At 39.6% G+C, this 27,289-nt stretch overlaps 3 protein-coding genes across 6 annotated transcripts in view; 1 reads left to right on the top strand and 2 right to left on the bottom strand.

The window, feature by feature from the left end:
* The first annotated feature begins 1,477 nt into the window (after positions 1-1,477).
* Positions 1,478-5,195, top strand: zgc:162144 (RD3 domain-containing protein). The gene is made up of 3 exons (XM_005913316.2): positions 1,478-1,748; positions 2,029-2,336; positions 3,146-5,195. The coding sequence occupies exons 1-3, from the start codon at positions 1,743-1,745 to the stop codon at positions 3,516-3,518; spliced, it is 687 nt and encodes a 228-aa protein (XP_005913378.1). The 5' UTR covers positions 1,478-1,742; the 3' UTR covers positions 3,519-5,195.
* stx5a (syntaxin 5A) lies at positions 5,183-11,582 on the bottom strand. 4 transcript variants are annotated; one of them, XM_005913317.2, is made up of 12 exons: positions 11,449-11,582; positions 10,811-11,022; positions 9,658-9,731; positions 9,357-9,412; positions 9,187-9,257; positions 8,971-9,087; positions 8,299-8,355; positions 8,121-8,202; positions 6,903-6,989; positions 6,668-6,771; positions 6,417-6,538; positions 5,183-5,887 (listed from the first exon to the last, which is right to left on the bottom strand). In XM_005913317.2, the coding sequence occupies exons 2-12, from the start codon at positions 10,871-10,873 to the stop codon at positions 5,728-5,730; spliced, it is 993 nt and encodes a 330-aa protein (XP_005913379.1). In that variant the 5' UTR covers positions 10,874-11,022; positions 11,449-11,582; the 3' UTR covers positions 5,183-5,727. The 4 variants fall into 4 exon arrangements, with proteins under 4 accessions (XP_005913379.1, XP_014189998.1, XP_005913380.1 ...); XM_014334512.2 differs by having other exon boundaries at positions 9,658-9,728; XM_005913318.2 differs by lacking the exon at positions 6,903-6,989.
* Positions 11,583-19,599: 8,017 nt separating this feature from the next.
* Positions 19,600-27,289, bottom strand: part of vegfba (vascular endothelial growth factor Ba) — a 16,702-nt gene continuing 9,012 nt past the window's right edge. The window contains exons 6-8 of the mRNA XM_005913315.3: positions 24,191-24,277; positions 22,623-22,874; positions 19,600-22,360 (exon numbers count right to left, since the gene is read on the bottom strand). Of these exons, the coding sequence (XP_005913377.1) occupies positions 22,339-22,360; positions 22,623-22,874; positions 24,191-24,277 (361 nt within the window). The 3' untranslated portion in view covers positions 19,600-22,338. The remainder of the gene's footprint in view (positions 22,361-22,622; positions 22,875-24,190; positions 24,278-27,289) is intronic.

The raw sequence follows: 27,289 nt of genomic DNA, 5'->3' as shown, positions 1-27,289 counted from the left end.
TTTCTTTCTTTCTTTCTTTCTTTCTTTCTTTCTTTCTTTCTTTCTTTCTTTCTTTCTTTCTTTCTTTCTTTCTTTCTTTCTTTCTGCTGTTGTTCAATTTATGTAACAGTCCAACAAACCATTGAAATTGTACTGAACAGTTAAAAGAGAATAAAACTTGAGTGTTTGCCTATCATTTGGTTGGGGATGTATAAACACAGCAACAAAAAGGATATTAATCTATGAGTCTACATGGAATAATTCTACATGGCAGCCAGGCCTCAGTATGCAAATGAAACCAGTGAGAAGTCAAAAAGTCTACTACTGCTCACACTCAGTTATTAAAGGGTTGGAGGGTTGTCCTGTTGTTGCCTCTCCAGTGGACCTGTTGTCACTTTTATTTGCACCAAGGCAGCTGATGTGGCCTTAATGTTTTAGCAGAGTATTTAGCCCACAGCAACATGCCACGCAGCAACCAAAAAACAAAAAGAAGAAAAAAAGGACATGTCAGTTTCTTTCCCTGCCCAGTGTAAGTAATGGCCCCAGCTTGGCCACTCCTATGAAAATTGCCAGCCTCCACCACTGCTGTCTGAATGTGTATTTGACTGGTGTTATGGTTTTACTTTGTTTATCAGATGTTAGGCAGGACAATATATGTAACCCTTTAGGCTCTCATCTTGTGTTTAGCTGCAGCATTTTCTGGCATTAGATAAACTGAAACAAGCAACACTTGTTGATAACAGTAAGAACTGTTTTCCCTTCAGTCACTGAGTGTAGCAGCTGTAATTAGATTATGTCAGCTATTACAACCACTCATTCTTCCAGGTAGGCTATGGATTTGAATGTAATCTGGGATTTGGTGGCTCATTGCTGAGTGGTGTGGAAACCCAGGCACTAGACTGTACCTTATGTTACCAATACAATGCCATGTACAAGTCGACGGGAAAGACTGCTAACACCTGAGTGTGTGAGAAAGTGAGATTAGGTTGGTTGTTATGTAACATTAGCCCAACAACAGTCTGGTAATTGCAGGTGTGTTTGAAAGATTATTGTCTGTCCACTGGATGCTATTTTAAAGACTGTGCTGGGTATAATAGTATGCCTATCAGCCTGAAACAAGAAATTCTGCTGGTTTAAGTTTCATGACTGTCCAGAAATTAGTCTGTCAGACTCTGAAAGTGGTTTGAAATATCTTAGAGAAAGGTGTTTGTGACCTGCAACCTTCACTACATCTTTAACGTCAGATAAGATATAAAATCATGAAAAACATGCAAAAGAAAGGTGGCAAAACAAAATTAAGTCCCCATGCTGTTATATAAATATTATATATAATATATAAATATATATTATATATAATATTATATAAATGTTATATAAATACCCCACCTGAATTCTGGCCATCACACACAGAAGCACAAACACACACGGCTCTCACAGGCGTACACTCATGTCACGAGGTAATCTCCTCTTGTCACTCACTCATTATTAATACAGGATTACTTGTATTCTCAATCCCAAACTCGCACACACACAATACGCACCCCTCACAGAAATACACGCACTGTCTGCTGGGGACCTTCACCGGTAGCAAAGCAGTCAGGTATCTGTGAGCCACCAGCTGGAGTCTCAGGAGTTTCATCCACTTTGAATGTCGCGAGCCTGTGCAGGCCCGCTGCTCACTTTACTGCTGACAGAGGTTTTACCAGACAAGTGTTGGATAGTCATCAGAAGAGAAGATACTACAGCTTTGTAACCCTTGTTTCATGAAGGTAAGAAAAGATTTATATATATCTGATAACAAGGAGAGAAGTTAGAACAGTATGCAATGTGTTTGCATTCACATATGCACCACATTTTACTTAAATAGACAATTAAGATTTCAGAGGATTTTAGATAACTCTAGCGTAAAACAGCTCTACAGACTGTGTGCTGAGGTGATTTTAATGCTTTTGCTTTAAACACTATAGTTTCAAACATGGTGAAGGTCATATCATCGTATGACAGATACTTTTCAGTCTCTTCTTCACCAACTCTTTGTGTCTTTTCCAGATGTTTCCTTGGTCCGCTGTTTTCTCCCTTGAGCCTAAAGTGCCCGGCCAGCGAACAACTGAGGAGCTGGTAACCAACACCCTGATGCTGGAGCTTGGGGCCATGGTGAAGCGCACTGAACGCATCCGCTTGGAGAGGGCGACGGAGGGTCGTCGCCGCCGTCGCAGCTCTTCCTCTACAGCAGACTACAGCTGGCTGGCAACCACCCCGACCCCACAGCCCTTTGAGCTCACTCCCAATGACCTGCTGGAGCTGCAAGACCTCTGTGCCAAAATCCCTCCTGCACAGTGTGGGCCTGTGATTGTCAGGTAAGAAAAACAGGCAGAGGTAGAGACAGAGCTAGAGAACTGGCAGGATAACGGTGAAACTGTTACTATAACTAAAAGACCTACAGATCATTTTCAAATAGCAGAGAGCTGCAGGGTTCCAGTCTAATCCATTTTACACACTAAGCAATAACTCGCTGATACTGTTAGAGCCATACTTATAAAAGTTGACTTTTAAATGTCTGTGTGAGGTTCATATTAACCCCTTATGTAAATCTGAGAATAGAAAAACTGGAGGGTCAAGATGCATGTACAATTTTATAGTTTCTGCGACTATGCTTGCTTTGGTGTGGTGTAAATATGACCCAGCACTAACCCTACCCCTCACTGGTAAATGCCCATAATTAATTCAACAGAGGTCCTTCATAATGATGAATGCATTTTCAGTAAAAAGAGCAAATGTGACTTTTTTCTGGTGTTATCACTGAACAGAGTTGTTTAGACAAAGCGATCAAGTAAATATAAGGGCTTTAAAATCTAATATTTAGTTTTATTAATCTGTGGGATTCAAAAATATGAACAAGTTGACAAAAAAGCAAGAGTCATCAATGAGACTCCATCATTAATAGTCACTTCTGCAAACACGTCCTCTGTTAGAAAAAGAACGTTTCAGACAGGCTATCCACCCTCAAACACCACCAGTGTTTTTCTTACAGTGACATTCCAATTTATTCTTCATTCTCCACCCTTACACTCTTTGTTGGCTGTGTCCTTTTTGTTTTGCCTTAGCTGTAAAGGGGTGTGAATCAAAGTCAGCTCATATTACACTTACTCTATCCCTCTTGCTGCAGGTTCAGGAGGCTGGTGTCACAGATGGAGCCCGAGGTTCACGAGGTTCCTCGGCTCTTTCGCTCAGTGCTGCGTGACTGTGTGGATGAGGCGAACGGAAACGATGAGGTTCCGACCCAGGAAGTGGTGTTTGAGAAGCAGCAGCGCAGCAAAAGCCTCTCCTTTGTCACTTTCCGCACAAAATTCCGCACGGGGTATTTCCCAAAGGGCAGCAACTTGAGAGGCTCCAGGGGGAACCTGCAGCAGCAAGTGGAATGGTCTGATGAGGAGGAGGATGGAGAAGGGGAGGAGGAAGCAATCAAAGCCAGGGCGAGGAAGGGAAGGAGTAAGAGCATGCCAGAGATCACCCCTATAGAGCAGAGTGCTCATGGGTGAGAGAAGTGGGGGGAGTCAGGGGAGAAATAAAGCAGAGGGACATGTGCAAGGGAGGGGAGGAGAAACTAGGAGAGTCACAGAGAAGACTAGGTGAGCCCAGATTGTACAAGACAAGGATTAATGAGGAAGAAAGGGAGAAGTGGAAGTAGCTGCCATTAAAAAATGGGTCAAATAAAAATCTTGAAAACTTAAAAAAATTTTCTTCCTTATTTCAAAAGATGAAGAAAAAAATTCAAGAGAAAGGACTTAAGTAGATTTGCTCACTGGCAGCTTTAGGTAAATCTAAAAGAATTATGGTTCTGGCTTTAAGATGTCAGCAGCCTTTTGTGGTCCTGGTGGGTAAATTAGAAACTGCTGATACTGTTTTACCTACATAAGACCAAAAATACTAAAGGGAATAAATAGCTGTTCCAAATCTGACACGACCTGTTATGCTCATTTCCATATTTCAAGTACCTTTTCCTGATTTCCATTTCAAAATAATCCTGCTTTGTCTCATTCTGGGCCTGGAACCAGTTTTTATGTTAGCTCATCTCCCTTTAAAACCACTTTTGTCTGGTAACGGATGGGTGAGGTTTCTGTATCTGAAGTGGTAAATACAGATCCTCCTCCTTTTGACGGGACCCTTGCCACAGCAGATCATCTGCCTCCATCTCATCCTATCATAAACACATCACATGAACTAAAACTTGTTACATAACAGGACAGCTTTCTTCTGTAGACTCAGCAGCCACAGTTTGGCTCCAGATCACCAGCTCAGTTAACAGATGCTCTCCCATCAAGTAAAGCAGAAAATAATTAGACTCACGTATGATTTTATTGTAATACAACATGTACTTAAGATAATAAATAACCAATTTTCTGATCTTGTCTGTGCAATTAAAACACTTCTTTTACACAAAAATGTCTTCTTTTTTTGTTTTAAATAGATGTTTAGCTAACATTTGAGGCTAATGTTTAAATGCATATCTGTCTGTCTGCATTGTTATAAATGAAAATAAAGAATAAAAGGCCAAATATAAACTGCAGCATTTGTTACAGCTAATTAAAGCTCTGCTGACTAATCCTCTTATCCCAAGAAAATCCCACACGTGAATGCCAGCACCCCATTACTGTTTTATTAATGCACACTTTATCAATACATCTTCATAACTATTTCAACTTTATACACTGAAGTCAAGGCATTTGGCTAAAATTAAAAAAAAAAAAAAGAAGGAAAAAAAAAAAGAAAGGGCAAAAGAAAAAAAAGGGAAAAAATGTTTCTTTTAAAAAGTTGTGGTCATTTAAATAACATCCTGTACATTAGGTAGATAATGGATGCGCACAGGCATCCAACCAGACACTTCCAGGGAACGTGGCCGATCGTGTGACTTTACAACCAGCGCTTACCCCTTCATACGCACTGATCCTCCTGCAGCACTCAGTAAGTGAGGTTTAAACCTTTTCTTCCATTAAACCTCTGCGAAGGCTGCTCACCACACAGCTTCATTTAAAACAGTGCCGTTATATAACATTTCTCACAGCTCACCCTTCAGTTACACTGCAAACCTCCCTTCATCTGGCTATGACTGCCTACTTGTGCCACAGCGAGTTTCCTTGTATTGTGTCACAGTTCAACAACGGTACCAATTTGGCAAATGAAACAAAACAGCAAATAAAGATTAAAAAAAAAAAAAATCCACATCAGTTTTGGATGGTAGAAGGTTAGGAATTGCTGATAAATGAGAGACAGTCATGTGGTTCCAGTAAAAAGCAGGTAAACTATGAAGCAACATAATCTGAGGAGCAAGTCCAGTTGTAAAGTTTGGCTTTGTAATACTTACTATAAAGGATGACGTGTGGTAAAAGAGGTTAAACAAAACAACCATAAGACAGTTTGCAGAATCAAACCATTAAATTAGAGCCATTTTGATTAAATGCTTATGAATAGCTGGTCAATGTAGAATACAGAGCAGCTTTCTGCTCTTAAAGTGGGGATTCAAAGATCATTTATTTGTTTTATTTGAGAGTTCAACATCTTCATTTTCCATTGAAGAGTCAAATTAAGACTGAAAAGTTTGTGGCTTGGGACAAAACGACAGGTCCGTATTCGAGTGGATCCCAAAAGCCTCCATGAAATCGTGATAGAAGAGTCTCGAAATACATCCTCTTAGTCTAGCTTTAATTATATTCTCCCTCATTCGATACCGTTTCCCCGCTCCTCATTCCTTTAAGCAAAGAAGACGACAAAGATGATGAAGAAGACCACGAGGACCAGAAAGATCTTGATCATCAGCCAGCGGTTGGAGGAGACCGACTGGAAGTATTTAAGGATCTCTGTGTGGGCAGCCTCCACGTTCAGCTGGGTGTCCTCCACGTTAGCATCGATCCTGTGAGAAGGAAACGGAGCAGCGAGAAGAGTTTTTATCTCTAATCAGTCTTGTTTTATTTCAAAGACTAAGATATTACACCAATACTTACACCATTAATGCAAAAAAAAAAAAAAAAAAATCAATTGTTTATTTTAAATAGAAAATTGCTAAGATTTGTTATTGCTTTGATATATATGGGCTTTGTCTTTTAAATTTTAACACCCTCTAGCGGTTAAAATTGGTGTAGGTTGATTGCCTTCCAGGGCTATTAATGAATCCTGACTGATGCGTATTTGTCAGACCCTGATGAAGACTTGTAGTCAATACGTGCGGATCTGTTTTACTTGCTGAATTGTTCCAAGAATACATTTGTTATATAATTTTATCCCAACACGGGACCCAAAAAAAAAAAAAAAAAAAAAAAAAAAAAGCGCTTTTATGTTTCAGGCTTTTTTTCCAGCAAGACTGTTTTTCCAGTCCTTTCTTTCAGTTGTGTAACACGTTCTTTTATCCTACAGAACCTCATCTGTCTCAATCTCTTCCTCACCTCTGGATGGTCTCCTCTTGCTCCTTGACCATGTGCGCTAGCTGCTGAAATATGGAACCCAGTTCCACGATGGTGCTCTCGATGTTTTGCATGGTATCTGCACGGCTCTGGATGTACGAGTCCTGTTGCCACAACACAGCATTTTAGTGTAATATTTAGCTAATCTTGGATAAAAGTCAGTCAAGTTTGACAACAGACTCAATTTTTTGAGCCACCTGTCTGACTTCAGCAAACAAACACCAACACCCTACCTGCTCATCAATAAGCTGAAGCTGCAAAGGATTACTTGGAGAGTCCATATCGATAGCAACATCCCCCCGGCTCCGGGACTCTTCCTGCATCAGGACCGAGCCATCTGCAGAGACACAAAACACACACGTGATCACAGAAATCCTCTATGGTACGGGCGGAAAGCAGAAAGAACAGCGGGCACATACAGTAGCTAGTTATACCCGCTTGGAGAGTCGAGACGTTCCCGGGAAATACCTTTGTAATTTGCGGTTGTATAGCCCTGGTAGTCATTGCGCGGCTCACGAGCTGCATGCGGCTCCTGGGCCCCTTTTTTGCGGCTCCCTAAAATATTTTGTAATTCTTGCATTACAGATGACCAAATACAGTAATAATCATTCACAAGGACTGCCAGCAGTTCCCTATCACAACAGCTGCTGTTTTGAAAAGTACACTGGTATTTAAAACTTATCCACAACCAGTGCCGTTTTTGAAAATGAAGGAAAAAACACAACACCTAACCATCAAACAACATGCTCAGTGCAAGTACGCCAAAAACAGAAATAAGGGAATGTGTGCACAAGCACAGAAAAACTATATATTCTGTTAATATGCGATTTATTATGCTTATGGTTTTCTACCGTAGGGTTTATACCCATGTACCTTTTAGCAGGTAATAACACAAACAAGTAGAGAAATGTAAATATTTATACCATCATCCATCAAGATAAATAAATGCTGAGTGCATCATTTCAGAGATTAGAATCGAGCCAATTATATATTTTAATAATGAAACCAGTCTTAATATCCATCTTTTTTTCTTTGTAAAATCTCTAGGCATTCACAATGAGCATTTTGCTTGATATTTGGCCAAAAATGCTAAAATAAAGTGAATTTATGAACATTTTACCAACTGTGTAAATGCACGTACAGGAAGCACTGGAGCTCGGTGCGTTCATTAAAGGGTCTCTGTTAAGAAGCCTGCTCGGCAAAACGTTTAATCATTCATTTTAGCAGAATGATGAACTGAGCAGGAGCCAGACGTCGAGTATTTTCCTCCACGACACAACAAAGAAATACTCACGGTGTGTTCACTCTAATACACACTTTGTATGCTTTGAGTAATGATTATTCTCATTACTAGTGGGAAGTTCACACTTTCAGAGAATACAGGTGATATAAATGTGACATTACAGCAGGCAGTGTGAAGCCAGCCATGTTCACGGTCCTCTTTTACCCTTGTCTGTATTACTAGTGCTGCACGTCAGTTTATACATGTGCAACATTAAAGGTCCACAAAATGATTAAGACAGAACTTTTCACACAAACAATATTCAGGATAGAGTGAACACGCCTTAATTAAACTACAAAACATGCTTTGTTAACCTGCTGTAGCCATTTACTTTCATATGAGACCCTTGTTAAAAATCTGAATGAGCAACTTGAAGCGTGAAGCTGAGATGTGGAGAGACTTACTGAAGTTGTTGGCCATGAGAGGAGAAGACGACGCCGGAGGCTGGGAGAACTGCTCTCTCCTGCTGCGCTGCTGCTTCAGGTTCTGAAGAACAAGAGTCAAAGAGAGAAGAAACCTTCACCTTATCCAGAACTTTAGGTATTAGCATTGTTTGCTTTTGTGTGCTGACGCAGCTCTCACCTCTGTTCTGACTTCTAGGACTGATTTGAAGTCATTGGACATCGATGCCAGCTTGGACTACAGACAAAGAATGGCAGAGTTAAAGGAGGTGCCGATTCACTTTTGTTACCATTTAAAAAAAGAAAAGAAAAAGGAAAAACAAAACCCAAAACTACAGAAAATTCGCATTCTCTCAGTCAATAACTACATCTTTTCTTGATTTTAAAATTGTACACAAAGTTTTACAGAAAGGTTCAAAGTTGTTTCCTTTTAGATCAACTTCAAATTCAGAATCAGAATCACAATTTTTGTCAATTTTTTAAACAAATGATTAATTTATCTTGGGGTCTTGATGCAAAAAAACAAAAACAAAAAAACCCCCAAAACAAAACGTTGGTATAGAAATAAAAAACAGAATATATGCTATATACAGTGTATATAATATATACATATATTTAGGAATATATACCAACTACCTACAGATATGAGAGATGAGATACTGAGGAATTAAGTCATATCTAAAGGTTATGACCAGGAAGGGGACAGGGTGCAAAATATAGATGGAGCTCTCATCTGCAGTCATCTTGCACTCATTCTGATCCAAATAAGCAAAAACAAAACGCAAACAACAAAAAACAAAACAAAACAAAAAAAACCCAGCAGGATTTGCACAAATACAGTACAAAAATATACCTGTAATGACACCACTATAGTGTTTGAGTGGGTCTGAATGTGTCGGCCACCTGGAGCTCCACGGGACCTCACCAAGTCCTGCAGCTGTGCTATCTGTTTGTTTAGACTGTTAATGTCCTAAAAGACAAATAAAAGAAGGGAAAGTTATAATATCAAGTTTCATTAGGTATAAAAAAGGACTGACATGCTTTACTGAAGAGTGACAGCTCAACTCACCTGCTTAATGATGTATGTCAGCTCCTCGATTTCTATCGCCTTGTCATCAAACAGAGATTTTCTTTTTGCCACTAAAACATGAAAATAACATCATCTAGGTCAGCACTTTGGATGATATCACACTCAGAAATTTGAAATGAAGCTGAAATTACATTAAAATTAACACTTACAAATTGTGAGCTTTTCCAGTTTGGCAAATGTATTGCTCAAGTCTTTCCCAATTCTCCTACAAGGAGACAAAAACAGAGGTTAAACTTTCTCTACTAGTCACAGAACCAATAATTATATTTGCTTCAAATCTCTTTAGTACAACTCTTTAACTAAAGGTAAGAGAAACGGGTATTAAACCATTTATATGCTAAATTCATTATATGAATATTATAGCTAATTCAACAGTGAATATGAAAATAAAGGAACAGCAAATAAACATAAAATGAGGAAACATGCGTAAACAGACTTTGGGGAACTTACTTGGCCATAACTGTAAAGTCACTGCGCTGCCTGAGGGCACTGAGCGCTGGTTTACTGGGCTGGACTCCATTCTGCTACAGGAGGTACAAAGAAGCAGATGAGATGGTCAGAAACATTAAAAAATAAATAAATAAATAAATAAATAAATAAAAATAAAAAAAAGGGGGGGGGGGGGTAAGACATATAAATTATGATAAGCAAGACTTTGAGAATTGATTTTAAATGAATCAAGAAGTCAAAGAATTTGGATTTTTTTTTATCATGATAAAATAATAATCCAGTCTGTTCTGACTTTTTTTGTTTTTAAAATAAAAACTTAAACATGCCTAAAAGTAAAATGTCTAATGGCATAATATTTGGAGTGTTAATATAATAAAAAAGAGAATGTGGTCACTTTAAAATATAAGATACACAAGATAATTTGAATTTGGCATTTTTTTTTTTTAAATCATCAACCTTCCTCCAAAGAAAAATAATCAGGACTGTGACAGAAATATTTCTAACTAGTAACCAGCACAAGTTAAATGTGAAAACACACTTAAAATGTGTTTTTGGGATAGATGTTTCTATATTAAGCAGCCAAAGTTTGAGAAGTCACACCTAAAAGGCCCATTTTGAGAGAGGAAAAACTACTGAGAGGTAGAGAAAAAAGCTCTACCTCTCAGTAAACAAAAATCACTTCCAAATGTGTTTTTGCATCATCTCACATAAACACTGACATAATTATGTTTGCATTACCAGACACACTGACTGATAGTTATTTACCTTCTTTTTTTTTTTTTTTTTTAAGAAAGTAAAAAACATTTTGACACTGTTATTTGGGGGATTTACCGAGAGGAGTAAACAAGGAACAAAAAGCAAAACTAAAAGCCAAGCCCAAAATTATACAGTGCTACCAAAACCGATCTGCATCACTGCATTTTAGCTGTATGTGTTAAAAAGATTCTGGTAACTCTTATCAAATCGTGCACAACTTCAAGTAAACCTATCATGGAATATAATAAAAACTAAGCAAAAACGAGCAAAACCACTATGTAAATAGATTGAACTGAAACAAAAAAAAACCCCAATAACTACAAAAAAATAAATAAATTAGAATAAATCTGAGTGTAGGGACGTGGCTGGTTTTTTTTTTTTTTAAGACACAACATACCTGTCTGCCCTGGAGAGATTTACACGCTGACTGGAACTCGAGTGTCCGGTCACGGCACGTCATGCTGCCGCTGATAGTGAGTCACCTGCCCGCTATAGATCAAACACCACCCGGGCAGCCGGTTCTTCCTCCTGGGGTCTGTCTGATTGATAAATACTAAGACCTCGCGGTGTACGGACAAATTCACATCGAAAGGTGGTTATCATTCATGTCTGCAATTTAAAAAAAAGAGTCACTTGTTAGCTTTCCGGGCCGACAGCTTCAAATTCAACAGATAAAACACAAATTCAGGAGATTCGGTAGCCAAAAGCTAGTCACAAAGACCGAGACAGCGTGGAAATAAGGCCAAATAACTGTGCTAAAGCTCATATAAATAAACAGGCAAGCTAAATATATATATCATTAGGTAACGATGATTATTTGGAGCCTGGACTGGGTCTGTTTGTGTGAAGGCCGCCCATCACGACACACAGCTGATCATGGCCTGACCGGCTAACCGCGGGCTAACGTTAGCTCCAGAGAGCTAACGGGAGTTTTCGAACGGTCCCTCCAATCTCACCTCGGTGAAAGCCAACTAAAATTGACGGTGCGAGTTTTAAATTTATTTAATAAACAAAGCTAGATGGGGTTCAACTCACCTGAATCAGTATCGCAACATATTATCAGACCCGTCGGTGTTTCTGGTGAAGACTAGTATACCCAGGAGTTAAAGTTCCGATCCGGGTCATTTCCGGTACTGACGTCATTGCCACGTCTACTTTACCGAGCATGGAAAAATGTCTGCAGTACCGAGTTACTACCACCAGGGGTCGACAAATCTACTGATGTGAGCGGCACAAAGGAATCGACGCTTCAGTTCAGAAAGAAATGCGGACATTTAGTTGAAAACGAAGTCAGCAAATGACAAACAAAGCTATTATTTAGAATTCAAATTAAAACTAAACTAAAGGTAAAGTAAAATAATATTAAAACTAGACTAAAGCAACTAAAGTAACATTATCCACTTACAAAATCAACTCAAATAAAAAAAAGTGAATATAAATAAAAAGGACACTTTAAAAAAAAAACTTGGTCACACCAGGTATTGATATGTTTAGAATATAATCTCTACATGTCTGAATCTTCCGTTTTCAATACATTTTGTGTTTGTATTGTTATACCTTTTCCCCAAACAATTTTGTTCCACTGAAATACTTATATTAAAATGATTTATACAACTAAAAAAATAATCCAGAATAGAAATAAAACAACTGATTTAGATAGAAACAATATAACCCAGTACTAGTACGGAGTAATTAATGACGTGGTGTGTGAGTGTACATCAAGAAGCCGCAGTTTCCTGTTTTTAGCTGACAGGAGTGGCACCAGGCGTGGTCTTCCGCTGCTGTATCCCAGCTGCTGAGGAGTTCAACATATTGTGCGTTCAGAGATGTTTTCCTGCATACCTGGTTGTAACAAGTAATTATTTGAATTACCATTGCCTTCTTATCAGCTCCAAATAGTTTGGCTATTCTTAGATTTTTTTTCTTTTTGAAGCATTCTCTGAAAACCCTGGATAGCAGTTTCTGGAATATTCAGACCAGTATGTCTGACAGCAATTACCATGCCAAGTTCAAAGTCACTTAAGTCATCTTTCTTCCCCACTGTGATGCTCAGTTTGAACTTCAGCAGCTCTCCTTGACTATGTCTGCATAAAAGCAGCTGCTGCCATGTCATTTTCTGATTAGATACTTTTGATAACAAGCGGTTAAACAGGTGTACCCAATGCATTGGCCAGAGAGTTTACATTCAAAATAAAAACCCTCCAATGTCAGTCCTGTATCCCTTTAGCCACCACCTTTTTTTTTTAAATTTGCAAAAGAAAGTTGTTGTAAAACTGTAAATGGAGATTTACCTGATTGTGGCACTCAAAGTAAAAAAAGAAAAGAAAAAAAAGAGGGTGGGCGAATTGTTAATCAAAAACACTACATGAGGAATCTTGTTTTAAGTATTCCTACTATCAATAACACTTATACTGATCCCTCAGAAACTGAAATATTACAACTACAATGGTAATACCTTACTGCAGCAAATGTAATGTCACCATTCATCATTTTGTTTTTCTTCTTCGTGTTTAACGGTGGTTGGCAACCAACGTAAAGGAGCATTACCACCTCCTACTGTTCCGGAGTATGGGTCAGACAGTGAGCTTACAATCTGTATCCAAAAAACCCCCCAATACAAATAAAAAAAAAACAACCAAAAACCCTACACTCTTTCATAAACACCTATATCCTTCAGAAACCCTACCAGTTCCCTCACCTGTGCCCTACTACCCTCCAACACACTCTTCAGATTAAATTCCCAATTCCCCCCTCCTTCAATCTATTCTGCAGAACTTTCCTCTCCACATCATAACCCTTGCACCGCAGTATTACATGCTCTACCGTCTCCTCCTCCTGGCACACTCCACAAAGCCCCGTCTCATGTTCTCCTATCATCTGTAGTGTTTTATTTAATGCACAATGTCCCAGTCTAAGCCTGGTAATGACCACCTCTTCTCTCCCATTACCCCTATACAACCGACACCCTGCCACCTCCTTAAGATGATACAATTGCCTGCCCATACTCCCTGAATCTGGTCAATATGCTCCCTCCATGTCAGTCTTGAGTCAAACACAACACCTAAGTACTTAAAAGAGCTCACATTCCCCAATTACCTCGTCATACAGTTTCAATGTCAAAGTCTCACTCACTTTTCGTTTGGTAAAGAACATAATTTTAATTAGCTCACGCGTGTGTTTCTTTTTGTCTGATATTATTTCTGTTTGTTACTGGAGTTCCCTGCCTGTTCCTTGTGGGGTCTTTGGTAGTTTTACTTATTGGCTCATATCAGTCAGAATAAATATTTCCCTTTTGTTCCTGTTTCTTTCAGTGATTGCTTTTGGGTCCAGAAAGCACTATATATTTTAATATGGTTTTCTGAAACAGGTCTCTCTTGCAAATGAGACATTGAGCCCCAGTGGGACTACCTGTATAAACAAAGGTTAAATAAAAAAAAACTCCACATCATATAAATGATGGTAGTTTTATTCTTGGACTAGAATACCTTTACATGAGTCAGCGTTCCAAGTAATCCTTATTTATCTTCTACTGGGCCTTTGTGCAGCTCCCCAGTTCCTCTTCTTTCTGAAACGAGCTGTTTTAGCTCCTCCCACTTTAAGCCAACTTTCTTTTATAGTTAAGCTGTGCTGCCATGTTCTTTTCAAAGAAAAGAGCCTTTCTGTTGGCAAGCCTTCCAAACAAGCCACATTTATTCAGCCTTTTTCTAATTGTGCTGTCATGAACTTTAACACTAAACTTGCTAACTGGGGCCAGTAGAATCTCAGATGTAGCTCTTGGCTTTTTTGCAGTTTCTGAGTATTGCACAGTCTGACCTTGGGGCTTGTTCACTGGGATGTCGACTCCTGAGAAGACTTGCAGCCGTTTTGATTTTTTTTTCCACTTGTGGATGAAAAATTTTTCTTGCTGGAGAATTTTGGACTTCAAATTGTTTGGAAATGGCCTTATTACTGGCACCAAATGCTTCTTTAAGCCACTTGCTGATGCCTGCCCTTATTGTGTTGTGCTAACAAACACCTGAATGCTCCAGAACTGATGATACCTTAACCAAGGTCATATGATTAGCAGCACACCCTTGATTTATTTTTTCATGCATTGATTCTGCATAACGACACAGTGTAATATGTTACTTCTGTTGTTCATTTGAGGTTGTGTTTACCTAAATTTTAGACGTGTTAACTACCAGATGTTTTTTTAAGAGGTCCTGAGACAAATTCACACAATTATAGAGACACAATGATTTTCTTTAACTTGAGAGTCAAAGAAGACATGGCGCGGTTACGCTTAAATGCTGAAGGAAAAATTAAATCCTGAAGTTTCTGCGAGTGGAGATTGACAGAGCAGACAGAGAGACACGGAAGATGATTGGCTGCTGCCTCAGGTGATTCGACCGGCCTGCAGGTATGGTATGGAAAGAACGAGATAACATCCAGCAGGCTCTCTGATCTCCTCTCATGCCTACTGGTACCCGCATCCTCCGCCTGACGGGATCAAGCATGCCCAGACCACAACTATGTTCTCTCCCATTTACCTGTTAGACCCCCAACCGCAAACCCCAACCTGCGACCCTCCAGCTACTACAGCAAGACCTCGTTCACCTTTTATACGTCGGTTTTAATCACCAAATGGATTGCTTCCTCCCACTTGGAAATATGACTGTATTATGTGTTTTAATCTCCTTTGATGGAGGGAGCGGCCCCTTATCAGGACAGAACAGTTTCTCCTGAAAAAACACTCCCTTCTCTTTGTGATTTCTTTTTCTTTTTTGTATGTATTGCATTCACTGCTAAGCTACATTTAATTGTATCATACATTTTGTTATATTGTTTGTATTTTTAAAAACCTTTATACTTTTTGATGGTCCTGAATGAACATGCAAGCAGTCTTTCAATTTCTGTGGTGAAATCCTGGCATTCCCCTTAAGTTTATTTGCAATAACTCATTAATCTATATTTATTTGTCCAGTACTTAAGCTAAAAACATTCCCAACAGCTTTTGCTACACATAGTTTTTAGTGATAACTGGGACATGTTAGCATGATAACACATTACTTTGGTCACAGGGACACCAAAGTATATTTTCAAAGTCAAGAGGACTTAAACTTCCTCATAACACAACCATCCTTCTGCTATATTCCCAGCCTAGCTGCATGCAAACTGTTTCCCATGTAGTTACAAGAGCCGTAAATCTTTTATCAAGCATGATGTCCTTCACTGGAGTGAGAAAGACAAGGTCTGTGGATCCATGTTTCTGTTGAAGATAACAGAGTTTGTTTATTCTGTAAAATGAAAAAAGTTATTTGTGTTCACAAGAGACTTTAAAAAAATCACTCACTTTCCTGTCAGATCATCAGAGCGACAGAAGCACACAGGAATCTTCTTTACCCTGCACATACTGAGCTAAATCTCACTCTTTTTTTTTTGATCTATGTTTCTCTCACATACACAGGAGAACTGATACCATCTAACAACACACACAATACTCACAGGCCAGATAGCGTCCAGTACCTGCTTGAACACAGCTGCTGCTACAAAAGCAGGGAGGAAACCATGGCTGGTGTTATTAGAAAAACAATGACGCCAAATGCAGAGAAAAGCAAGGTGGAAAAATACAGGAAGGCCTGATACAGGAGAAAAGACTGGCAGGGACAAAGTGACGGCTGCAGAGTGATGGAGCGAGAGACACGTAGCTACTGGCTGAAAACACACAAGAAGTCAAGTTAATATATAAATTGTACATGCACTCACCGCACATTTCATAACGTTTTTGCAGGTTTTGATGAGCAAGTGGCTTTTTAAAAAACGCTTTTGAGGATTTTGTGCATCGAAATTCATGACTCACTCTATCCTTTTTCTCTTTCCCTCTCCGTCTCACTAATCTTGCTGCTATATTTAGTCTTGGCATTATGCCCTTCGACAGATAGGTTGGCAGCAGTACGTAGATCATCTCTTCTCCAGTCTTTCCTCTTCTTTCCTTCCCTCTTCCTCAAAGCAGATCCTGTGAGATCCATCTGCAGTTCACAAAGCGATGTGAAAGTTTAACACACGCACTGCATCAATCAACAAAACTAAGTCTCTTAGACGTGACTATAAATGTACAGAATGAGATACGGACGAGCTATATTAACATTATCCCCAGCCTCAGGTCTGAAGTCTGCTCTGTATGATGAAATATTCTAATGAGGCACTGAACATAACATTCCCAGCACATTTCATCATCTTTATCACAAATGCCAGGGGGCGAAAGGCACAGTAACCACCAGCAGGGCTGCAGACAGGTATGTGCACAGAATGCACACACAAAATCTCCCCCCAGAGCTTCTTACACACTTGCAAGCACAAACTCCTGGAGTATCTTTGCTGGGGCCACAACTAAACAGACTCACTGACAAATCAGTAAAACATCATAAAATAAAACTGCTCAAGTAGGTGCAAGTACCTCCTGTGTAATTTTCCACTCAGACAGTGTGGGACTGTGCACACCTTTGTACTTCCCCAGCTTCTGACTCAGCAGCACAGATGAGAGGAGGTGAGAGAACAATATTATGTCTCACAACACCGCGTCACATCACATACGCAGTTTTGTCTTTGCAACCAACTCCCTGGGTGGCACTGTAATGAAAAATGCCTGTTTATCTTTCATTACCGTCAACCGAGGGATTAAAACAAAAGAAAAACATGGGGCGGTTGGAGGAGAGGAGAGGCAGCGGGGGATGAGGTCAAAGCGCTGGGACATCGGTTAGACAAGGAAAGCGGAGGTTTTTATGAAAAATAAGACATTTCCTTTAATCACATCTGTAACATCACGGCTGTATCCTGGTATCACGTTGAATATATTTGATGATGTAGTATACACTTTAATGTGGACATTAAAATCGATTAATTGGCATTTATATGCTAATACATGAAACATAAAACTGCATTGTTTTCTACAAAGACATATTAAAAGGGCACAAATGGTGTAGCAGCAAAAAAAAGAGTGTAGTTTCATTTTCTATACGTAGGCTACAGTATTACAATGTATTTGCAGAGAAGAGATTCGTTGCAAGGTACAGCAATACAAATGAAGTAACAAATACATTTCTAGAGTATGCACTACGTCATACACATAGTTATGGCAGGATATTAGAGATTATAAAAGTTATATAGTTAGTAGGGGGTATCTATAGGCCACTAAGACACCGGAGGCTAGAACAGGGCTAACAGTACGATGTAGACTGTGCAGATACAAAGCACACTGATGTTTAATGCTCACACAGGACATCTGAACACGATATTAATATTTCCAGGTGTTACAGGTTAAAGAGTTGTAATGCTGAAATAACAGCAGCAAGTACATGCGGGAGTTGTTGTTGCTTTTATTGTTCAGAATTAATATTTTGACAAAGGAAAATTTGGTCACAAGAAATAACATTTGGAGCCCGAGTGGCACCCAAAAAGATATCTCAGCACCACAACTCCCGTGGGTGGAATGATGTTAAATAGTCACACATGTCTGCATGATTGGAGTCCATTTGCTCATTGTTTTCACCACTGGACTAATCTACAGTATATGTAATCTGTACTGAGGTTCCTGGACTCTTAGGTTTCCCAAAACATTTGTCTCCTCAGTCACCAGGCACATTTTGTTCCCTATTATTAATAAATGAAGACCGGAGAAGAAGTATCAGTGCTTGCAAATAAAAAATGGATGGACAGAAATAGCCACGGATGAGTTTAGAAGAATACATTGAAACACTGCTTCCGAACCTTTACTGTATCTCCTGTATTAAGCACTTCTGTAATAAACTGGATATGGACTACGTCTGAAGAATTACATTCACCTCATGATTTATCTTTTGTGGTTACTTGCTAGTATATGCAGTATTAGTTTATTTCAACCACTACTTTTAGCTACTAGCAACATTCACTGGCACTCATCTCACTAGTACTGAATTTGACTCCCTTTTGTCTTCAGAATTGTCTTCATAGCACAGAATCAAAAAATATGCTGGAAACATTTCTCAGAGATTTTGCTCCATATTGACATGATAGAATTGGATGCCCATCCCAAAGGTGCTCTACTGGATTGAGATCTGATAACCGGAAGCCATCTGAGTCCAGTGAACTCATTGCCTGCTTCAGGACACCAGGTTGAGGCGATCTGAACTTTGTTAAATGGCATGTTTTCCTGCTGGAAGCAGGTATTAGTAGATGGGTACACTGTGGTCACAAAGGGATGGACATGGTCAGCAATAATACTCGGGCAGGCTGAATAATAAGGCTTAAATAATACTCAGTTGGGACTAATGGACCCAGAGTTTGCCAAGAAAATAATGCCCACACAATTAAATCACTACCATCAGCCTGAGTCATGATACAAGGTAGGATCTATGGTTTCATGTTGTTTACACCAAATTCTGACCCTCCCATTAGAACCTGGCAGGAGAAATCAAGACTCATCAGTCCAGGCAACATTTTTCCAGTCTTCAATTGCTTGATTTCACTACACCTGTTCAAAATAAAGCCTTAGCTTCCTGTTTTAGTTGACAGAAATGGCATCCTGTGGTCTTCTGCTACCGAGATGCTCTTCTGCATACCCTTGGTCATAATTAGTGGTTAATTAAGTTGCCGTTACCTTCTGCTAGAACCGGTTTGGTCATTCTCCTCTGACACTGTCATCAACAAGGCATTTTCACACAGAGAACTGCAGCTCACTGGATATTTTCTTTTATTCACACCATTATTAAAAAGAAGAATGATTTCCAGTGTTAACTTCAAATGCATGCCTAAAAGCTTCGACCTGCTGCCATGTGATTGGCTGATTAGATATTTGTGTTATGTTAATCTATACCAGTAGCTCACGTTTTAATGGGTAACCATATTTTTATTTAGCTAATGTCCAATTTAATATTTCACATTTCTCCACACTATCACCTTACAATTTTACGTCACTTTTTCCAATCATGTTTTCATGTTTTAACAAGTAACTTATCTCTTTTAATATGTTATGAATTCTCTTTCTACTGCTCATCCATTACTTTTAGGTTAACTGGTAACTTCAGTCATGGTTCACTCGTGGTTTTATTAAATCAAATTAAAATTACTGTTACATTTGCTCATTTATTTCCAGATTACTTAAGTTTATCAATCCACATACCCCAAGCCCCTGTGGAAGTGTCTTGTTGGGAATGACCTTTTTAAAAAAATAAAAATAAAAAATTGTACTTTTTTTGTTTACATGGAGATAATAAGATATTTCACCATCTCCATCCAATAGCAAAAACAAAGTAGTTTTGATTAAAGATTAAAAAGTGACATAAACAGATGGTTTGAACAGGTCCAGAAGTAAAAAATAATCTAGTAGTGCGGACCCTTTCAAGCATGTTGTGTAGTAAAACTGTACAAAGACCATAGTGAGGTCGATTTACCTCTGGACACAGGCTATTCCCCTCTGTATTTATTTTGATTGCACAGAGAGCAGGAACAATCGTCTCATCCAACTCGTGTATTTCCCAAAATGTCAAAATATTCCTATAATTTCAGTAGCAGTTTGAGGTAACAAAAGCTTTGGGAAACCATGTCCTGTTTGCACATCATCACACAGTGTCTGGTCTGCACTCAAAGGACCAGTCCAACTCTCCTTTCATAAAAACTCCTATAGGTCCCTCTAAACCAGTGATGACCACTGCAGATCTGCTGCAGCTCCAAGTCTCAGCTGAGACAATGTTTATTGCTAAAACTATCATCATCTTAAGACGAGGTCTGAAATATCACAGAGAAAGTAACAATAATGCTCTAATACTTGGTCATTAATATGTTATGATATAGAGGTAGTGATTTAAGCATTGATTGACAGTAATAAACACTGAACAATGAACTCGAGCGCAAAAAAAAAGTAATCTCATCCAAGGAGAGTATAAATACAAAGCTTATCACAGCAGCCACTGATGCAAGTTGCTTCAAGGCTGACACATAAATAATTCACACTCTGGACTGCACGCTGTTTCAGGGTGACTATTCCTCAACTGGCAGGGTTGTATGAATCATGGGACAGAGTAAAGACATGAATCGAGGAGTTTCAAAGCTACCGTTTCCCATGGCGCTGAGAGCTCACTAGCTCTCAGTAGAATTTAACACAGCACACAGGCTGTGAATGGGTGTCAAACAGGGTTTTAAACTCAATGACCTGCCACTTTAGGCCATCAGAGCTCAGGGCTTTAGCTCTTCACAATGACTGACAAGCTGCTCAAGACCTCGTCCTTTCTGAAGCAGGCATGGTTCAAATCCCTGTTCCCACCCAGCAGCAATGAACCAACATGGAGTTAGACCGAGAGATTCAGTCAGAATATAAACAAGTTATGTTCCAGCTGAATAACACTCTTTCCATCCTGGCTCTAACACGCAACAACAACAGCCGTGTTTTTCTTTCACTGCACTGGGGACGGATATTTGCTTGGTTTCTCTGTGTTGCCGACAACATTGCCCCACTGACTGTTTGAATTACACATTATGATGTATCGTCTCTGCACCCATCTCTTCTGTGTGAGTTTTGTGTGTGTGAGACTCACACATTTGTGGCCCGTGTGAGTTGTCTCTGTTTCAATTCAATACATTTGGGTATTAGCTGGCCACCCAGTGTGACAGACGCAGATTAAAGATGAACACTGAAAAAAACCCAACAAAAAAACAAAAAACAAAGAAAACTTCTGCAATATAGAATATCTTTCAAATCAACTCAACAGAATTATAATAACATATAAAACAGAGGCAAGTAATACAATACTCAGTGAAGATTTTGCAGTAAATTGCAAATAAACAACTCACATATATTTGCACACTTGGTGTTGCACAAACAAAAGCTTATGACTACCTGCATTCAATTCACATTGCATGTGTGTGCTGAAGCTGTGTCTGTATGTGAGTGTGTGTGTGTCATCTGTGTTCCTGGTATTATAAGTGTGAATCTGTGTGTGTGTGCGAAGCAGTGGACAGCCGCCAGGCCTCATTATTGTCATTCTCCTCACTGCCTCAAAGAGAGGCAAAGCGAGGCAATGCGGCTCCTTTCAATCGAGGAACCGAGGAAAGACGGAGACAAAAGGCCGAAATTAAACAAATGCTGGAAAGCGGCTTGGAGAGCCAGCTTTGAATAAAAGGGAGAGCGGCTGCACGGTTAACCCATCTGGGTCTTTCACTGGGGAGACCACACAGATATACTTCATCCGGGCATTCAGCTAAACTATAGGTCCACGCACACTGGGGTGCCAGTTCATGTGCATGTCCTATGTCACTCTTGTATGTCTGTTGTATGTGAGTATGTGTCCATCAGTAATCTGTTGCTGTTGTTTCCTTAATCCTCTGCAAAATACTGGCCTCGACTTAACCCTGGAATCCGTCATGTGCAGCTTCCTTGCGAGGACACCTGTGTAAGACTCCTCTGCATCCGCGTTGTTCTCATGGAGTATAATAGCTCTCGTTTCCACTATTCTCTTGTGTTTACAAGTTTAATCGCAGGTGAAAGGAACTTCCCGGAGTCCAGCCTCCGAAATAACAGCGCAGCGCGTTCCCCTGCAGGCTTGTGTACACCGAGAAAGATTTTCTCTGTCTATTCCCATGCCTCTCAAAGTTGCCACTTTCATCCTCCACTGATTGGATGTGTTTTGCGACGCTACGTGTCAGCACACGCCATGTACATGCAGACTGATAGAATCTTTCCCACAGAAGAACGGAGGCGGAAAGATGTTTGCACACAGCAGATGTATGCAGTGATGATGAACTTGTTGCTTTACTGGAGCTCTGCTACAGGTTCTTCTGTGTGCTTCCCCTCAGTTTGAGACGCCGCCTTTCCAAGTGTCTGTATGGTCTATGGCACTGATGCTGAGGGTGGGCGATGAAACGACAGGGATTTGGTAGAGAGATGGAGGCGAAAAAAGAATGTGGGCGGACACATCAAGTCCTCATGGCTTCACACCTAGAGCAGTAAACAATTAAAAGAGGAAGGTTTCAGCGCAAAAACTTCCGTGACAGGATTCAGTCTGACATTTGAGTGTGGTTATAAAGGCAGCATGTACATTTTTTTAATATTTTGTTTGTTTAAAACAACTTCTCTGTCAAATCTTTTGTGTATTATCCACATATTGTGTCTAAATTGCAATCATGCATGATAAGGAAAACTTTTCTTGTTAGGTTTTTTTGTAAAAAAAAAAGAAAAAAGAAAAAAAAAGGGGACCGACTTGCAGCGACGAGGGTTGAGCTTTCGGCCTTTTTGGCTGCAGGTTTCAGCTGTGACGGTGCAGCGGCACTGGCATGTCGTCGAATCCAAGGCCCACTTCCTCCTTCGGCATGGGCGACAACGGGTCGTAGGAGAGGGGGAAGGAGAAGGAGAGGGGGATGGGAAGGAAATGGTGGAGGGAGAGATATTGGTGGGAGGCAGTGATGGTGGTGAAGGAAAAGATGTGGCAAAAGGAGCTGGAGGAGCATGGGTTCTGCATGGAAGAGGGATTTAGGAAAAGCATGGTTAGATCCTGAATTGATTAATTCACTGTTTAAGGAAAGCCAGCTAACACATGGCAGACTAAAATGTCTTCCATGTTTGCTCATTACCACTAAACACCAAGGGAATTATTTCAGTTTTGTTCAGTTTTCACCATTAAAAGCTTGGACTGATTAAAAATGTTTTTAATGGCAGCTTTGGATGATACATTAGAGACATTAGAGGCATTTAGTCATGTTTAAAAATCATGAGAAGTCCCCCTCGTTGTGCAAACATCAAGCGATCATCAAACAACATCCTCTGAAGGCCATAAATGTCTGCACAAAATTTCACGACAGAGATATTTCAGTCCAGACCAAAGCTGTCCAGACTGAAATATCTCAGGCTTGTTTGAACATGCACATTGCCAGTCTGAAACTAACCCACACAATGCAGTGTGTGGGAGGTGTGTGACTAATGTGGGATAACGTTTGTAAGCTGCCAACAAACTTTCTCCCCTTTCTGTTCATCTGCCCGTTACCATGGCTTTGTTCATATAGGAGGCCTTCAGTTAACTCCTCTAGATGCCCTGAACTTTCCCTCTCTGAAATCTCATTTTGAGAAAGTTGCCTGAATCACTTGGTCCATTAACAGCCGCTGCTTCTGCCTCTGTTTTCCCGGGAGGCTGGCGGCCTTAATGAAGTTACTTAATGAGGCAGAGAGGGCTCATCTTTGTTCCCGTCCCGGTGACCACGCCTGTCGTTGGCTGGGACAGAGGAGGTAGGATTTGCAAGCAAATTACACAGATTTCACCCCTGCCAAAGTTTGAACAATGCCTGTTTTGAATGATGGATGGGTGCAGAGAGACATCACACCAAAGCTGAGCCACCTCTGGCCCCCAGAGGCCGGAAATGACTGACAGCAAAGTGAAGGGTAAGGAGATGAAAAAGAGTCGAGAGGAAAACATTAACAACTCTTTTATCTTTCATTCATGAAAGCCAACCTACTTGTGGTCCTTTCTTTCTTTCTTTCTTTCTTTCTGAATAAATACTGGCTAAATACTGTTTTGATTATGGCAGTTGTGGTGTTCACCAGTGTGTGTGAGAGACCTTGACTGCGCAGCTATAAAACAAATTGTCCTTCAGAAATAATGAGGCCAGATAACCCAGTTCTCCTCTAACCCAAACAGTCTCAGTGAGACTGAGAGTATCCGGAATACACACCGACAGACACAAGTAACGCCTGCTTAAACCTTGCATTTTGAACAAAAACAAGTTAACGACAGTAAATTTGAGTTTAAAAAAAGCGAGCACTGAATAGTAAACATACGCAGCTCTGGTGGCTCCAGTTATCTTCTGTTTGGACTTCCTCCCTCTTTCCTTTTTCTTGCCTTTTCTTGCTGGCTTCAGAAAGGCCCTGGGAGCACCAAACAGACAAAATGTCACACACGGACAGGAGTTAATGTCAAACGAACGGTTTTCAGTTTTGGAATCTTTTGGAAGAACAAGCACCAAAATAAGTCATCCTATAACTAACGAGTGAACATCCTGAACATGTCCTTAGATGAACTCTTTGAATGTTTCATAACTTTTTATAATGTTGATCTGCTCCTTTATCTGACAGTCTGGGATATGAAGATACCCATTTGCAATGTGGGTCATTTTAATTAATATTTTATTGATATTGATCATTCTTTACATAATTGTTATATTATCAAAAAAACATTTGTGGTATTGTCCTTTTCATTTCCCAAATTATTTAGTGACGTGCATTCGGCTTAAGTGTTAAGGGATGTGATGTTCAGATTCTCATTACACTGTTGTGTTTCAGGAGAGAGGACCTAAATGTGCGATGCTGCAGAGGAAGAACTGCACAAAATGTGTGAAAAGCATCTAAAATAACATAAAAGTAAACTAGACTAAATGGGTATATAAATTTATATAAACAAAAGACTAACCAGAGACAGGAAACGGCTGGTAAATGTCACACAAGTGAAACTAATTAACAAAGGTCAAGATAATTAGGTGTAGAGGATACAAGACATAAAAGAAAACATGGTAATAGAGACTGGGGAACAGGCAGCAACAGAAGGACAAGAAGGAAAATGAGATGGAAACATTTTGAGCCTAGAACTTTACCAAAACATAAAACCATCAAAGGTCAAAGGTTTTTCATGAGAAAAAATAAAAAAAGTAACACTCAGTGTCACTAGATAGATAAATATGACATTGAAACCAAACTCCTTAACTCTACTTTACAACAACTTTCCAAACAATCCTTATTTATTTAGCATTTGTCAAAAGAGGCATGTTAGTGCCTTTCTGTTAAGCCCAACTTTCTTCTGATTGGCTGCCTCTCACAAACACAAGGTTTGAACAGCAGGTGGGTGGAGCTACTGTGCTCAAAGCCAGAGCTGTGTGCCCAACATTACAGAATTAAAGATATCTCCTCTCTATGACATAGGAAGGGGTAAAAGGACCACACTTAGAAAAAATTTTTTTTATCAACTATTTTGAGAATAAAGTCAAAATTTCAAGATTAAAGTCGTAATTCTATTTTGAGAAAAACATCAAAGCTGTATTTCAAGAAAAAAGTCAAAATGTGGACGTTACAGTTGTACTTTCAAGACAAACTAAAATGGCTTGTAATGGTTGTAATGGACAGATCCAGGGTGTATTGATGGTTACACCCTCGTGCAATAAAGAGGATGTACATTGTATCACAAGACGGCTCATCAGTTTGTTTAACTAACTCATCCAAACATGTCATTTTGTAGAGAGTACAGCAGGCGCGACAGTTTGTCCGGAAACAACAATGGACTTTTTTCTCAAAATTATCAACAATACTTTTTCTTAATGTGGCCCTAATATTCCATCACATAGTGACATCACATAGACCCAGGACTTCAAAAAAATGTCTGAAACAGGGAGTTTAAAGCAGTCTGAAGATCAAATGTGCTGTTAACGAGAGAGAGAGAGAGAGAAATGGATAATAGGTTCGCTTTAATATGTTTAATATGAACTGCAGTTTAACATCGGTCAATGCCTTTCAAAGAGCCTGCAGTTGGTAAATAATTATTTCAATTTACTGCAACATTTTTCAATTCTAAGAACCTTTATGGATTTCTGTTAATACACTATTATTCAGAGTTAATCATTTTAAAACTCAACAGGCTATCTGACAGCCTGAGTTAAAAGGTCTTCAAAACTTCTGCTGAGGTTGATCTGGTGTTATTAGATACTAAGGAGGTTTTGCTATTGTTTCAGTTTGTTTCTTTTTTTTTATTAGTCAAAAACGTATGAACAGATTTGTTCATACAGATTTGTACAGGGCAATCACTTGTTGGAAATAATTTTACCTGGATAAATAAAGGATTATACACTCTCCAGAAAATATCTAATCGGCCAATCTGATGGCTGTAACCCAATGCATTTAAACTGAAACAAAATGTAGAAGCAAGACGATTTAAGTCAATCTGAATATGGCACGATTATTGGTGCCAGATGGACGGGTCTGAGTATTTCAGAAACTGTTGATGTACTGGGATTTTACCACAGAATTATCTCTAGAGAACAGCCTAAAAACGAGAATATTTCCAGAGAAATATAATCCAATTCTCTGGGTGAAAATGCAATGTTGATGACAGAGGTCAGAGGAGAACGGCCAAACCGCTTCAGACAGAAGGCAACAGCAAGTCAATTAACCACTTATCATGACCAAAGGTATGAGGTCTGATGAATTTTGACTTATGCTGCCACATTCAGATGATCTGGTATAAGCATCATGGATCCTTCTATCAACAGTTCAGACTGCTGGTGGTTTAATGGTGTGCAGGATAACCCGTTTTTATCATTTTGAGTGTCCAGCATTTACTGAGCACAATCTAATCCACTTTAATGTGGACTGGTGGCTTCAATAAAGTGCATCTACAGCTCTGTAGAGTTTTTTCAACTTCAACTCATCTCTGTTCCAGTCCCATCTGTTATATTAAATCATATCCAATTATGGGCACTGTACCATGTTTACCAGCTTAGCCCTGACATTATTAGCAGACTCTGTTGCCTCTGCTGCTGCTGTTGTTGTTTTTGGAGTTCTAATTTACTACTAGGGATGCGTGACTCTCCTCCGTCAGCCTGTGAGAGACCACATGGCAGGGGAGATAAAATCATCGCTATGGTGACAACAGGATGCCAGCCGTCCCAGGGGATGCTGGGAGAGAGTCACACAGATGCTAACTCTTTCAACATCACATGAAAGAACTCGTATGTATTAACACAAAGCACAGAACATATAAAATTTCATAAAAACACAGAGTCAAACAGGCACATAACCTGTAACTTTAAAGGCTTAGAAAACTGTATGCACCCACACACACACACACACACACACACACACACACACACACACACACACACACACACACACACA

Source organism: Haplochromis burtoni, unplaced genomic scaffold (genome assembly GCF_018398535.1).
Source record: "Haplochromis burtoni strain Fernald_Lab_line unplaced genomic scaffold, NCSU_Asbu1 Contig_4, whole genome shotgun sequence".
Lineage (NCBI taxonomy): Eukaryota > Metazoa > Chordata > Actinopteri > Cichliformes > Cichlidae > Haplochromis > Haplochromis burtoni.
Note: the sequence above shows the minus strand (reverse complement) of the source record. Positions and strands in the feature narration are given on the sequence as shown.